Raw genomic sequence first — 16,862 nt, forward strand, 5'->3', positions numbered from 1 at the left:
ATTTCCACTGCAGATATCAAAGAGCTGAGAGGTGGAAATAAGGAGAGAAAATCAGGAGAGTTAGGATTTAGAGTAAGATATTTAACAATTTTCTTTAACATTTCATCAGTTTCGTTGTATGGTAAGCAAGTCTAAATTTCATCATGTGACATGCTTGTTACGGAAAATTGTAACATTTACTTCTCAGTATTAAACTATCAGTTGTTCCTTCTTGGGTACTTTTAGTTTAGCAAATTGACATTGCTTTATAAATACTTTATGAACACTATTTTATGATGATTCAGTATAGCAACAGAAATTAAATTTGAAGCATGTTTCAGTGAAAATGGTTTGAATTCAAGTGACAAATTTAATTAGAAAGGTCCGGAATACTGATAAATGAAAACTTACATTACAAATATACCAAATTACATAAACAAATACATAAAATATTAAAAATGTGCACAATCTTTTTATTTGTACCCAGTTCCATTTTCAGCATATCGGCATAGAAAAGTCATTCTCCCCATCAATTTTTCTAGGTGGACAGATTTACAAACCAGAAGATCGTTAAGGAAAAAGAGACAATTCTTTGTCTTGGCTATTAATATATTTATCATTAAGGAACTTTTTTCAGAATGTGACCTATGTATATTCACTGATATTTGTGGATACCAAATATTTAAGGGTATTTAAGGTTTAAAGGTATTCACTTAATATTAACTGCAAAATTTAAGGTTTAAAGGTATTCACTTAATATTAACTGCAAAATTTAAAGACAAATTTCCTTTAAAAAAAAGTAATCTCTAAGAAAGGGCAGTTGATGAAAAGCTGTAAAGCTGTTAATCTTTCTTCTCTATCTTTTGTTCTTCCAAAATCTTGCTACTGAAAGGAGTCAATATTTACCCAAGTTGTAGTGAAAAAAGACTGAGTAGCCAATAACCCATCTCACACCCAACTTAATGACAATCCAAATGACAGTTGACAGCGCTAAACTCTCATGTGAGCTGCACTAATAAGACAAATAATAATCCCTTTCAACTCCTTCTTTGCAGCTGTTACTAAATTGAATTCATTTTTTTTCATAAATATATTTAAAATAAAATTATTTTTGGGTGCCATTTATGCTCATAAAGTGTTTGGGCATCTTCAAAGAATAACATCCTTGGTAAAGATCAGTGATTTCATCTTTATTATTTAAAAAAAATTCAGTCATCTAAAAATGTTACACTCAGTAATTTGTTAGCAATGAAAGGAAGGAGCCAATAGTGAATCAGAGTTTTATGGCTGTGAGGGACAAAACTGCAATAATTGAAAATGAAAGGGTAGGGAATCCAGGAGTTGATGAAGCCTTGGTAATTAAGTATAAAATTTCAGAGAAGGAAACAACAGTCGGTCCAAATCCAGAAATTTCTAGACGAGAATTAACATCACACTTGGGTACTTGTGAACTGTGTCTTATCTCTACATCCATGGTGGTTAATAAATGGAAGTGATTAATAAATGCTTGTTAAATAAATGTAATTTGTTTGAACTTAGACTCTTCATTGAGTTACACGGTAGCACTCAGGAAAAAGCAGTCATCAGTAAAATAAATATAACTGGTATAGAAGGCACTATCCGTACTTTGTGAAAATTGATGGACATTAGCCAGTATCTAAACTTGAATCATAATGCAGGCAAATACTTGCACTTATGATTAAAGAGTCCATTAGGGAAACTGTCTATCCACGGAGGTTATAAAACTCAGTATTGTTTAATAAAATTGTCCTAAGAAAAAGAATGATGATATAAAATGAAAAGGAATTGCTGCTAACTAAAGCATTTCTTTCTGAAAAGGACTGACAAGATTAACCATGATTAAAAAAAAAACGTGCTGGAAATTTCCTAATTACGTATATTCCCTAACTATACTTAGAACAGCATAGGAAAACAAAAGTCCAATTATGAAATCATTAAAACATTTATTAATAAAATATTGATTTTATTAAGGTTAGGATACTTAATATTTGAAACAAACGACAGGATGCTTTAATGTTAAATGCAGTCAGTTCTGTTCTACCATCCTATTTTCATCTTAAAATTTACTTAGCAATAGACCTTTGGAAAATCTACTCATTTTCTGTCACAAGTTGACTCTGGAATGAAAGCTCATATTTAACAGACATTGTCAAGCCAATGGAATGCTAGGCATGAAATTCTATTTTCCCATTGGCTACTGTACTGATCATTAGTTTTGGGAAATTACCATTACCATAAACAGCAAGCCACAGTGTTCTGGAAAAAAGGAAAGGTTAAAATGTTAATAGAGCATACTTTTTTTCACTTATTCAAGTTTTGCTTAGCTAACAAGCTTAGATATAATCTCTGATACAGGTATTTCCTGTCAGTTAATAAGTGACTTGGGTTCTTCAACTCCCAAAGCTTATGATTAAGCAGCAGGAAACTCCCTCTCCCGTTATTAGTCCTGATACACAGTCCAGGATATCTGACTGTACGGAATGGGGGTGTTTAGCGTCATTGTGGAATGTCAAGAAGATGACTATAAAAGTTAAAGGAACTCAGACACTGACTCTGTAAGCTTGTGCTACTCCTTTGATTGAAGTCATTTTGAAAACTTACCAATGGCTGAGCTCCACGAGCACATATCTGATGCTTTCCAGTAATCGTAAGGCTTGGAAAGGAGCTTTAAAGACCGTGTTAAAGAAAATATGAGGACTCCCAAGTATAACCCCTGGGCATGGGGACAGGAGACAAGAATTTTAGCCCACCAACTGCCTCGGGCCACTTATGTTTTCTAAGCTTCAGTTTCCTGCCCTTTATAAAGTGAAAGGCGTGGCCTAAATTGGGATTCTCAAACATGAGTGCCTACCCAGGCCAAAGTCAATCTACCGGGGGCTGGCGTGGGGAGAGTAAGGAGGGTGCTAAGGGCCGAGGGGACCTGGAAAGCCCCTTCAAAGGGGGTGGTCACCACTTAGCTTAAGCTGCGTTGGTCAGGCAGAACCACTAGACTAGTGTTCATTTTTTGTTTATCAGCGAATCCAAACATTCATTTTTATGTGAAATCAAATTTTTTAATGTTGGAAATAAATCATTATTTAAAAGCATTGCGTGGAACAAATGTAAATAAATGAAAACAAATCAGTGCTGCCACCACCACCTATGTCTAAGGGCTAAATTAGCCCCAGTGGGACTGGTCTATTATCTCTGGCCCAGAAGATCTAGCAGGTCTTTTCCAGTATTGTCCAAAGTGTGTGCTTCAGAAAACTAGACCCTTTGATGTTTTTGGTCTAGTTTCAGGGGTTGGCAGATTTTCTCTTAAAGGGCCAGACAGTAAACGTTTTAGGATGGTGGGCCATGTCACCTCTCACAGTCAACTCTGCAGTTGTAACACAGAGGCAGCCACAGGCAATACAAAACCTCATGCGCATGCCTGTGTTCCAATAAAACTTTATTTACAAAAACATCCTAGTTTGCCAACCCCGGGTCTAGAGGATTTCTTAAAATAAGTTTAGGAATTCTTGTATACTACAGCCCTCACATTTTATTATATTAAGGTACCGAAGAAGCACTGCAGGGAAGAAACCTTATTTTGTTTAATACAAATACCATGCTAATACCTGGGAAAGCTAGTGTTTTGGCCAGCAGTGCTTTCTGGCCAGAAGAGACAGCTCTTGGACCTTTGTACTCCTCATCTGGGCAAGAAGTGACTCGCCTACTCTAGTACTACGTCTCATCTTCTAGTCCTGCTTATTCTGAAAGACAGTCTAAGAGAACACAGTTCTAAAACTGAACTTTCTGACTTCAGTTCCTGGCTTGGCCACTTATTAATTAAATGACCTTGGATAAGTTACTTAATCTCTTTCTGCAAAATGGGATTAATAACAAAACTTACATCATGGGATCTATGTTGTAGGAAATAAGTTACCACGCATAAAGCACTTAAAACAGTACCTAGAACATAATATATATTCAATTTAAGTATAATTTAAGTATTTTGCCATTATTAATATGACTAGCCAAATCCTTTTTTCTTTTTTTTCTTTTGGCTGTCATAGTCCTCAAATATTGACCCACAGGAATGCAAATATTAAATAGTCTGTATTATGAGTTTTTAATAATGGCCAAGGATATGATGAAAACAGGTCCCTAGACTAAAGATAATCACCCCGAACGTAGGAAGTACACCACTGTCCTCTCCTCGCTGTTCCCATGCCACACCAAACACACACACTTGATAGTCTCAGTTTCCTTGCTGAGTGAAAGACTTCTCAGGAGTCCCTGAAGGTTGTTCTCTGTAGCTAACCTCGGAATGAGAGGATGCTGGGAACACCACTAACTCTTACAAAGTTCCAGGGTCTCCTGGAACAGGGTTGTGGTTTACCCTCTTTCCAACAACCGACAAGGAAACACCTCTCAAACGACATCACGTAACTGCCTCCCACCATCTGCAGGAGCACCAGGGACCACACGGAGAGATGGGTGGCCCACAGAGGGGTAGGTGACAGGAGTCCCCCAGGCTGGAAGGGCAAACGCAGGTCAGGGAAACAGGGCAGGTGACCTCATCAGGTCTTCACAGTGGGTCCTACTTTGTTGAAAGTATTGGGAATGAAGCTCTGATAGAATTCCCTCCAAAGTCACATACAAATGACTTTTGAATATTAGGCCCCTTCTTTCCCTCCTTTATTGACAGTTCTCTCTGTGACTAAAAAAATATACATTATCAACACCTTAGATTTAGTCATATGACATTCAAAATTGATAATGAAATTTATACTTTTTATATTTGACTCAGTCCTACAGTAAAATAAGGACTTCCAGAATTGACTTATGTACACAGAGAATAACTGATAGAAGTTTATTTTCATATAATTTTTGTAACATAGAATTATTTCCCTAAATATTTTGCAGTTAGCTACTCAGAATAATATCACATTTAAAGTCTCCCAAATAGCAACCAAAGAGACAAGAGTATTTTTAACAAACAACAAATGCTCATTTTCAAATAAATGGAGAAAGAAGTTAAAGAAAATTGATAGTTCCTGATTATCAAGATTTTCCATAAAATGGACAATCTTTAATATTGGCTAAGTAAATACCATTCTTTTAGGTGGTGGTTGTTTAAGTAATGCTATGGAAATTTCATTCTAGGATGACAAAGGTCAGCTTTTCACTGTATCATCTTCATGATTAAAAACAGTAACTTATTAATTTCTTTTGTTTTAGTCCTGGGGTTAACATTTCTATCTGAGACACAATAATTGTACACAATTGTTTATATTAGGTATAAACCACGTGATATTTTATGATATAGGAAACACTTAAAAATGGTAGGACTAAAGCTTTGATTGAATATGTATGGCTGGTAATCACACACATATACGTGTGTCTATATAATTTCTGGTTGACAAACATATTGATAGAACAATGACAAAAAAAAAAAAGAGTGACTATGCCACAGACTTACCACAGCTGAGGTTGCTTTCAGCTTTCAGAGCTAGGGTCGGGATATTCCAAAAGTCATTTTGCCAGTCTACCACATTCCCTTTCACATTGCAGCTGAGGTTGAAGAGGATTTTGGAATTCATGGCAAAATTCCAAAGTCGAAAGTTATAAATGTCCCCCTTTAGAGAGGCAATTTCATTTTGATTGGAGCCCAGCAACAATTTCCCTTTCCCAGGAATAACTTTACTAATGGTAGAATCGCATGAAACTGCTTCGTAGTTTCTTCTGAAATTTACACCAACGTATCCCAAAGAATTATTCCAAACGACGCAGAGCTGCTCAAAGCTTTCTGTGAAAATGTCTTCCTTATCTTTTACAGGTAACGCACTGTTTAGTAAGCATTTTGAGCCAGAAATAGATAGAAAGTAGCCATTCTTGGTCTTTCCGAAACTGAGCAATTGTGTGAAGGATGCATCTGAGTAGGAGAAAGCTGTCCATTCGTTGTCTTCCTTGCCAATTTTGGTTGCTTCAAAGCAGAGTGTGAAAGCTCGGAGCTCTGGAATAGAGACACTTTTTGCAAGAGATACCTGGTAAGTATCTAGCATCTGGGGTAAAATGACCTTTTGATTCCTTAAGGACACGGCAACTAGGACAAAACACAGTAACAGATAAAGCCTGTTAACGTCAGACATGGACTAATGCGATGCAAAATGTCTGATACAGCCAACCCCTCCACACTCTCTACTAATTGGCTTTTACTCACCCTTCGTCCCACACTCTCCTCTTTCTCTGTCCACCACTCCCTTTCACCAACCCAGTACCTTATACCAATAACAATAAGAAACCCCACCCATTTTAACTCTAATCACGGTTGGCTCTCACACCTAAACCTTCCAGTTATAGCTGTCAAGGTGACAGGTTTTCTCTTTTTTTAAATCCCTGACCTGAGCAGGGGGGGGGGGGGGGGGGAGAATTAAAGAACCTACTGGTTTCAAGAAAGTTCTGTTTATACATTATGATTTTCAAAACTACGTTTCTTTTCAGACAATTTCTAAACATAATAGCCAGCAGTTCCATTTTTCATTAACTTTCACCCTTCCCAAACACTCCTGTGCTACCCTTTCCCTTCAGACACCCCATATCCTACTTCTCTTCCCCATCACCAGGCTATTTTAGGATCAAAGGCAAAGACAATTCCACTGAGGAGAGGGAGTCGGGTAAAAAAAGAAACAAAAATGGCCCTTTAAGCTATGTTTCTTTTACGTCTGGGCGTGTGAGCTAGTTTCTGAGGGACAGTAAGAGCAGTGGTTAAAGGGCAGACAGCGGAGCTCCCTGCCCAGCTCTCCCACACAGTGCCCTGTGGCCTTGGGCATGCACTCTACTTTAGCCCCCTTGTCTATAAAACAAAGGGAAAGGCACCTATTATACAGGTGGGCAGTAAGAACTGAGTAAGTTAATACCCTCAAGGCACTGGAGCACTTTCTGTGTCATAGTCGATATACAGCTATTACTGATGACTAACAGAGATGACTATAACTATGTACATGATAAATTCAAAATAAAAATGCTTTAGCCTAGTCCTTCCGTGACATACGTAAAATTATTAAGTAACACAATGGACTTAGCTCTGTGCTAACATTATAGATATTGTGAAACATGATGTACTGACTGGAGAGAGAAGTAGCTCTCCCCAAAAATACTCTCCAGTACTGGCTTCACATGAATACTACTTTGAATAGCTTCTAACACATACCAAGAACAGCTCTATAGTAATAACATCATTTTAATATAAATATTCTGATGACTAACAGAGATGACTATAACTATGTACATGATAAATTCAAAATAAAAATGCTTTAGCCTAGTCCTTCCGTGACATACGTAAAATTATTAAGTAACACAATGGACTTAGCTCTGTGCTAACATTATAGATATTGTGAAACATGATGTACTGACTGGAGAGAGAAGTAGCTCTCCCCAAAAATACTCTCCAGTACTGGCTTCACATGAATACTACTTTGAATAGCTTCTAACACATACCAAGAACAGCTCTATAGTAATAACATCATTTTAATATAAATATTCTGATGACTAACAGAGATGACTATAACTATGTACATGATAAATTCAAAATAAAAATGCTTTAGCCTAGTCCTTCCGTGACATACGTAAAATTATTAAGTAACACAATGGACTTAGCTCTGTGCTAACATTATAGATATTGTGAAACATGATGTACTGACTGGAGAGAGAAGTAGCTCTCCCCAAAAATACTCTCCAGTACTGGCTTCACATGAATACTAGTTTGAATAGCTTCTAACACATACCAAGAACAGCTCTATAGTAATAACATCATTTTAATATAAATATTCTGATGACTAACAGAGATGACTATAACTATGTACATGATAAATTCAAAATAAAAATGCTTTAGCCTAGTCCTTCCGTGACATACGTAAAATTATTAAGTAACACAATGGACTTAGCTCTGTGCTAACATTATAGATATTGTGAAACATGATGTACTGACTGGAGAGAGAAGTAGCTCTCCCCAAAAATACTCTCCAGTACTGGCTTCACATGAATACTAGTTTGAATAGCTTCTAACACATACCAAGAACAGCTCTATAGTAATAACATCATTTTAATATAAATATTCTGATGACTAACAGAGATGACTATAACTATGTACATGATAAATTCAAAATAAAAATGCTTTAGCCTAGTCCTTCCGTGACATACGTAAAATTATTAAGTAACACAATGGACTTAGCTCTGTGCTAACATTATAGATATTGTGAAACATGATGTACTGACTGGAGAGAGAAGTAGCTCTCCCCAAAAATACTCTCCAGTACTGGCTTCACATGAATACTACTTTGAATAGCTTCTAACACATACCAAGAACAGCTCTATAGTAATAACATCATTTTAACATAAATATTCTGATGACTAACAGAGATGACTATAACTATGTACATGATAAATTCAAAATAAAAATGCTTTAGCCTAGTCCTTCCGTGACATATGTAAAATTATTAAGAAACACAATGGACTTAGCTCTGTGCTAACATTATAGATATTGTGAAACATGATGTACTGACTGGAGAGAGAAGTAGCTCTCCCCAAAATTACTCTCCAGTACTGGCTTCACATGAATACTAGTTTGAATAGCTTCTAACACATACCAAGAACAGCTCTATAGTAATAACATCATTTTAATATAAATATTCTGATGACTAACAGAGATGACTATAACTATGTACATGATAAATTCAAAATAAAAATGCTTTAGCCTAGTCCTTCCGTGACATACGTAAAATTATTAAGTAACACAATGGACTTAGCTCTGTGCTAACATTATAGATATTGTGAAACATGATGTACTGACTGGAGAGAGAAGTAGCTCTCCCCAAAAATACTCTCCAGTACTGGCTTCACATGAATACTAGTTTGAATAGCTTCTAACACATACCAAGAATAGCTCTATAGTAATAACATCATTTTAACATAAATATTCTGATGACTAACAGAGATGACTATAACTATGTACATGATAAATTCAAAATAAAAATGCTTTAGCCTAGTCCTTCCGTGACATACGTAAAATTATTAAGTAACACAATGGACTTAGCTCTGTGCTAACATTATAGATATTGTGAAACATGATGTACTGACTGGAGAGAGAAGTAGCTCTCCCCAAAAATACTCTCCAGTACTGGCTTCACATGAATACTACTTTGAATAGCTTCTAACACATACCAAGAACAGCTCTATAGTAATAACATCATTTTAATATAAATATTCTGATGACTAACAGAGATGACTATAACTATGTACATGATAAATTCAAAATAAAAATGCTTTAGCCTAGTCCTTCCGTGACATATGTAAAATTATTAAGTAACACAATGGACTTAGCTCTGTGCTAACATTATAGATATTGTGAAACATGATGTACTGACTGGAGAGAGAAGTAGCTCTCCCCAAAAATACTCTCCAGTACTGGCTTCACATGAATACTACTTTGAATAGCTTCTAACACATACCAAGAACAGCTCTATAGTAATAACATCATTTTAATATAAATATTCTGATGACTAACAGAGATGACTATAACTATGTACATGATAAATTCAAAATAAAAATGCTTTAGCCTAGTCCTTCCGTGACATACGTAAAATTATTAAGTAACACAATGGACTTAGCTCTGTGCTAACATTATAGATATTGTGAAACATGATGTACTGACTGGAGAGAGAAGTAGCTCTCCCCAAAAATACTCTCCAGTACTGGCTTCACATGAATACTAGTTTGAATAGCTTCTAACACATACCAAGAATAGCTCTATAGTAATAACATCATTTTAATATAAATATTCTGATGACTAACAGAGATGACTATAACTATGTACATGATAAATTCAAAATAAAAATGCTTTAGCCTAGTCCTTCCGTGACATACGTAAAATTATTAAGTAACACAATGGACTTAGCTCTGTGCTAACATTATAGATATTGTGAAACATGATGTACTGACTGGAGAGAGAAGTAGCTCTCCCCAAAAATACTCTCCAGTACTGGCTTCACATGAATACTAGTTTGAATAGCTTCTAACACATACCAAGAACAGCTCTATAGTAATAACATCATTTTAATATAAATATTCTGATGACTAACAGAGATGACTATAACTATGTACATGATAAATTCAAAATAAAAATGCTTTAGCCTAGTCCTTCCGTGACATATGTAAAATTATTAAGTAACACAATGGACTTAGCTCTGTGCTAACATTATAGATATTGTGAAACATGATGTACTGACTGGAGAGAGAAGTAGCTCTCCCCAAAATTACTCTCCAGTACTGGCTTCACATGAATACTAGTTTGAATAGCTTCTAACACATACCAAGAACAGCTCTATAGTAATAACATCATTTTAATATAAATATTCTGATGACTAACAGAGATGACTATAACTATGTACATGATAAATTCAAAATAAAAATGCTTTAGCCTAGTCCTTCCGTGACATACGTAAAATTATTAAGTAACACAATGGACTTAGCTCTGTGCTAACATTATAGATATTGTGAAACATGATGTACTGACTGGAGAGAGAAGTAGCTCTCCCCAAAAATACTCTCCAGTACTGGCTTCACATGAATACTACTTTGAATAGCTTCTAACACATACCAAGAACAGCTCTATAGTAATAACATCATTTTAATATAAATATTCTGATGACTAACAGAGATGACTATAACTATGTACATGATAAATTCAAAATAAAAATGCTTTAGCCTAGTCCTTCCGTGACATACGTAAAATTATTAAGTAACACAATGGACTTAGCTCTGTGCTAACATTATAGATATTGTGAAACATGATGTACTGACTGGAGAGAGAAGTAGCTCTCCCCAAAAATACTCTCCAGTACTGGCTTCACATGAATACTACTTTGAATAGCTTCTAACACATACCAAGAACAGCTCTATAGTAATAACATCATTTTAATATAAATATTCTGATGACTAACAGAGATGACTATAACTATGTACATGATAAATTCAAAATAAAAATGCTTTAGCCTAGTCCTTCCGTGACATACGTAAAATTATTAAGTAACACAATGGACTTAGCTCTGTGCTAACATTATAGATATTGTGAAACATGATGTACTGACTGGAGAGAGAAGTAGCTCTCCCCAAAAATACTCTCCAGTACTGGCTTCACATGAATACTACTTTGAATAGCTTCTAACACATACCAAGAATAGCTCTATAGTAATAACATCATTTTAACATAAATATTCTGATGACTAACAGAGATGACTATAACTATGTACATGATAAATTCAAAATAAAAATGCTTTAGCCTAGTCCTTCCGTGACATACGTAAAATTATTAAGTAACACAATGGACTTAGCTCTGTGCTAACATTATAGATATTGTGAAACATGATGTACTGACTGGAGAGAGAAGTAGCTCTCCCCAAAAATACTCTCCAGTACTGGCTTCACATGAATACTACTTTGAATAGCTTCTAACACATACCAAGAACAGCTCTATAGTAATAACATCATTTTAATATAAATATTCTGATGACTAACAGAGATGACTATAACTATGTACATGATAAATTCAAAATAAAAATGCTTTAGCCTAGTCCTTCCGTGACATACGTAAAATTATTAAGTAACACAATGGACTTAGCTCTGTGCTAACATTATAGATATTGTGAAACATGATGTACTGACTGGAGAGAGAAGTAGCTCTCCCCAAAAATACTCTCCAGTACTGGCTTCACATGAATACTACTTTGAATAGCTTCTAACACATACCAAGAACAGCTCTATAGTAATAACATCATTTTAATATAAATATTCTGATGACTAACAGAGATGACTATAACTATGTACATGATAAATTCAAAATAAAAATGCTTTAGCCTAGTCCTTCCGTGACATACGTAAAATTATTAAGTAACACAATGGACTTAGCTCTGTGCTAACATTATAGATATTGTGAAACATGATGTACTGACTGGAGAGAGAAATAGCTCTCCCCAAAAATACTCTCCAGTACTGGCTTCACATGAATACTACTTTGAATAGCTTCTAACACATACCAAGAATAGCTCTATAGTAATAACATCATTTTAACATAAATATTCTGATGACTAACAGAGATGACTATAACTATGTACATGATAAATTCAAAATAAAAATGCTTTAGCCTAGTCCTTCCGTGACATACGTAAAATTATTAAGTAACACAACGGACTTAGCTCTGTGCTAACATTATAGATATTGTGAAACATGATGTACTGACTGGAGAGAGAAGTAGCTCTCCCCAAAAATACTCTCCAGTACTGGCTTCACATGAATACTAGTTTGAATAGCTTCTAACACATACCAAGAACAGCTCTATAGTAATAACATCATTTTAATATAAATATTCTGATGACTAACAGAGATGACTATAACTATGTACATGATAAATTCAAAATAAAAATGCTTTAGCCTAGTCCTTCCGTGACATACGTAAAATTATTAAGTAACACAATGGACTTAGCTCTGTGCTAACATTATAGATATTGTGAAACATGATGTACTGACTGGAGAGAGAAGTAGCTCTCCCCAAAAATACTCTCCAGTACTGGCTTCACATGAATACTACTTTGAATAGCTTCTAACACATACCAAGAACAGCTCTATAGTAATAACATCATTTTAATATAAATATTCTGATGACTAACAGAGATGACTATAACTATGTACATGATAAATTCAAAATAAAAATGCTTTAGCCTAGTCCTTCCGTGACATACGTAAAATTATTAAGTAACACAATGGACTTAGCTCTGTGCTAACATTATAGATATTGTGAAACATGATGTACTGACTGGAGAGAGAAGTAGCTCTCCCCAAAAATACTCTCCAGTACTGGCTTCACATGAATACTAGTTTGAATAGCTTCTAACACATACCAAGAATAGCTCTATAGTAATAACATCATTTTAATATAAATATTCTGATGACTAACAGAGATGACTATAACTATGTACATGATAAATTCAAAATAAAAATGCTTTAGCCTAGTCCTTCCGTGACATACGTAAAATTATTAAGTAACACAATGGACTTAGCTCTGTGCTAACATTATAGATATTGTGAAACATGATGTACTGACTGGAGAGAGAAGTAGCTCTCCCCAAAAATACTCTCCAGTACTGGCTTCACATGAATACTAGTTTGAATAGCTTCTAACACATACCAAGAACAGCTCTATAGTAATAACATCATTTTAACATAAATATTCTGATGACTAACAGAGATGACTATAACTATGTACATGATAAATTCAAAATAAAAATGCTTTAGCCTAGTCCTTCCGTGACATATGTAAAATTATTTAGTAACACAATGGACTTAGCTCTGTGCTAACATTATAGATATTGTGAAACATGATGTACTGACTGGAGAGAGAAGTAGCTCTCCCCAAAAATACTCTCCAGTACTGGCTTCACATGAATACTAGTTTGAATAGCTTCTAACACATACCAAGAATAGCTCTATAGTAATAACATCATTTTAATATAAATATTCTAGCCAAAAATTCAGGATGGAATCTAATAAAATGATGATTTTTTAGTCTACTCCTTATATATAAAGCAGTTTATAGGTCTACTTACCCAAAGGGATACTTAGACAATATGAACCCAGTATTCTACATGCACTGTTAAAATAAGAAGGCTGGAAGGAAATATGTCCATCAACGTTTTATTAGTGGTTATGGCTGGGTGGTAGATGTACAGGTAATTCTAATTTGCTTTTCTTTTTTAATTTTCAAATTTCCTACAGTATCTTATAACCTTAAAACATTATTTGAAAAATTAAAGCATGTGTGTTTCAATTAACCACACATATATCTAATGTCAGTCACAAACAGTAAATAAAGCTGAAACCAAAAACACAATTTGTAATAATAATGGTCAGAGTGGTGCCTTTCTCTTTTGTTTCTTTTTTTGATACATAACACCCACTTAAGCAGCTCAGAAGGAAAAAAAAATTATAACAAAATCTCACAGTCTCAAAGCTTGAGTTTTCCTTAAGCGAAGACTGGCTTGGAGAGAATGAGATTATTTAAATGTTCTGATATGCCAGAATCCAGGAAATATGTCTGATAAAAATATTTTTCTTTCCTTCAATTCGCCATTTTCAAGGGGCTTTCCTCAGGCTCTGCTGTTTATTAGCTTCAGTTATACATAGCTCTTTTTACATTTTAATTTATATGTTTATTTCCTGCATTTGTCCCCCTAGTTCCTGAAAAGGGCAACATCTTTAAAGCCTAAAATAAAAGGATTTCTAAATAAGAATGTTTTAAATGTTTGATGGAGAGATGTTAGAATTACAGATTCAATTATTAGCTGTGGGATATCTACAGGGTCTTTCAAGCAGCCTTTAAATGCTCTGTATATAAACAATATAAAAGAATTCAGCTCTACTGTAACCAGATTTTGGATCTGGTAACTATATCACTAATGAGAACGTTCAGAGAACACTAACAGATTCTTGCACTTAAATTCTAATCCTAATCATTCACATTCACATAAAAGAGCATAACTGTCTTCTGGCCCTCGTGTTTACTGTAGAGCATGCTAAATGAAACCAGAAGGTTGGCGCTGCCTTTGGTTTACATACCTCTGATGTAGCTGGCATTGAAACCTTTCTTCTGGATGCTAAAGTCACTTGAAAAGGACACATGCATCTCATTCGCACTTGAGTTAAATGATAGGCCTTTGGCAGTTGCTCCACAAAATTTAGTCTGGCTCTCTCCATTATCAAGGGATAATGAGTCATAAATGCAATTGGGAGCTTCTTCAATGTCGAAGTCATTAAACGTTATCTGAATGATATAGCCCGCGGGGGCTCGGAGGGTCCACATGCAAGCCTGGCTGTTGGGGTAGTCGTTAGGGTAGCACGGAGAAGTAAAGGTCCCAGAAGGGTTGGAGAGGACGACCCTGCAGTTGGCACATCCCCACGCTGCTGGCCAGACAAAAGAGAGACAGAGACAAGGGCTGGGATCAGAGGCGTGCAATTACCCAAGAGTACCACACAATGGGGACAATCAAACGGTAAACATTTTAAAATACCAAAACATAATCATCAACGTTAAAAGGAAGACGAAACCATCTCAAGAAGGAAAAGAAAAACCAAAAGAGCAACAGAAAGTAAAAGAAAAATACAAAATTTTAGAGCACTGATTTTTTAAACTGGGGGCTCATAAATGCTGAGAATCTGCTAAGAGTCAGGGGAACTCCCTCCAGTAAAGTGTTCGGGGGCCACTGCCCTTGGCATACAATTTCAGGGAGTACATGAGGCCTCAGGAGGCAACACTGGATTTCACACAGGTACACTGACTCAGATTAAGAATCTCTACTCTACAGGCTAACTGAGCTGGGGTGGAGGGGATCTTATAGAACCATAAATGTAGAACAATATTACAAACCATGGAAGAGAAACAGTTAGGAAATAAATGTTTAAAGAGAAAGCTAGCTACCAGTACAAAAAATTCAACAAGTTATCTTCTGGCAGATTGTATTTTTTTCTAAAATTCAAAGAAACAGCATCACCTTGTATGTGTGAAGCACTTATAGTTTTGGGGTTTTTTTAATTTATTTATTTTATTTATTTTATTTTTGGCTGCGTTGGGTCTTCATTGCTGCATGTGGGCTTTCTCTAGTTGCAGCGAGCGGGGGCTACTCTCCACTGTGGTGCGCGGGTTTCTCATTGCAGTGACTTCTCTTGTTGTGGAGCACAGGGTCCAGGCGCACAGGCTTCAGTAGTTGTGGCTCGCAGGCTCAGTAGTTGTGGCTCGAGCCTTCTAGAGCGCAGGCTCAGTAGTTGTGGCGCACGGGCTTAGTTTCTCTACTGCATGTGGGATCTTCCCGGACCAGGGCTTGAACCCATGTCCCCTGCATTGGCAGGCGGATTCTTAACCACTGCGCCACCAGGGAAGCCCAGTACTTATAGTTTTGAAAAATACTTTCACTTCTCCCGCTTGTTTATTTTAGTTGGTAATTATATACCTGTGCGATTATCTTATTTATTCATTCATTCAGTGAATATTTATTGAGTGCCTGCTACATGCCAGGCACTATTCTAAATAGTATATACCAATGAGCAGGAAAGACAAAGTCTCTGTCTGAATAACTCTTACACTTCAGTTTTGGACCCAAAGATAAACAAACAATAATGTAATGACAGATGATAATAAGAGGTAGGAAGAAAAGTAAAGCAATCAATTATTTCTCAAGTAGTATTTATCCAGGGCCTGGTCACCAGCTGGATCCAGAAACCAAGGTCTACTGTCTTTCTATTTAGTGATTCTTTTGAAATTAATATTCATGTTGCTTTTAAACATTTGTATAAATGTAGGCAGCAATGTCATTTATCCAACATTCTGGATAAATAAACTGTCATAAAACTGACACATACACTTTCTAACAGCAAAAGACTTCTACCATGTTAATGGAACTCACTCTCAACTTACTGTGTTCTTCCCTCTTTTACTGGGTTGAGTAGAATGAATATGCAATGACTTTTCTTGAAAACGGTAGTTAGTACAAGTACTACTTATTCTTCCATGATGCAGTGATACATTCAAGCATTTAGATGTGTTACGCTGCTCAGGTTAGGTTTTTCTTTTTTCCTTTCCCTGCTGCCACCTTGTGTTATGCAGGGGTTTGCTTTGCCAACTCTGCTCCCCAACCATTCTTTCTAACTTGCCCTCCCTCTGGCTCTTTCTCCCTAAGTCTCCAACATCTTTTACAGGGCTGAGGGTAGACAGAGAAAACAATCTATGGTCATCAAGTGTTAGCCAAATGCCTTCTCTTATCCATCCCTGGGGCACTGTGCTCCTCTCCTTGTAG

At 35.8% G+C, this 16,862-nt stretch overlaps 1 protein-coding gene across 4 annotated transcripts in view; it reads right to left on the reverse strand.

Moving 5' to 3' along the window:
* The window catches only part of ADGRG6 (adhesion G protein-coupled receptor G6), a 145,783-nt gene that overhangs the window by 62,969 nt on the left and 65,952 nt on the right, over positions 1 to 16,862 (reverse strand). For 2 of the 4 annotated variants that reach the window (XM_068550807.1, XM_068550804.1), the window contains exons 3-4: positions 14,632 to 14,973; positions 5,447 to 6,070 (exon numbers count right to left, since the gene is read on the reverse strand). In XM_068550807.1, the coding sequence (XP_068406908.1) occupies positions 5,447 to 6,070; positions 14,632 to 14,973 (966 nt within the window). Of the gene's footprint in view, positions 1 to 5,446; positions 6,071 to 14,631; positions 14,977 to 16,862 lie in introns of all 4 variants that reach the window. The other 2 variants (XM_068550805.1, XM_068550803.1) reach the window with 1 other exon arrangement.

The sequence above is a fragment of the Eschrichtius robustus genome, chromosome 9 (assembly GCF_028021215.1).
Source record: "Eschrichtius robustus isolate mEscRob2 chromosome 9, mEscRob2.pri, whole genome shotgun sequence".
Lineage (NCBI taxonomy): Eukaryota > Metazoa > Chordata > Mammalia > Artiodactyla > Eschrichtiidae > Eschrichtius > Eschrichtius robustus.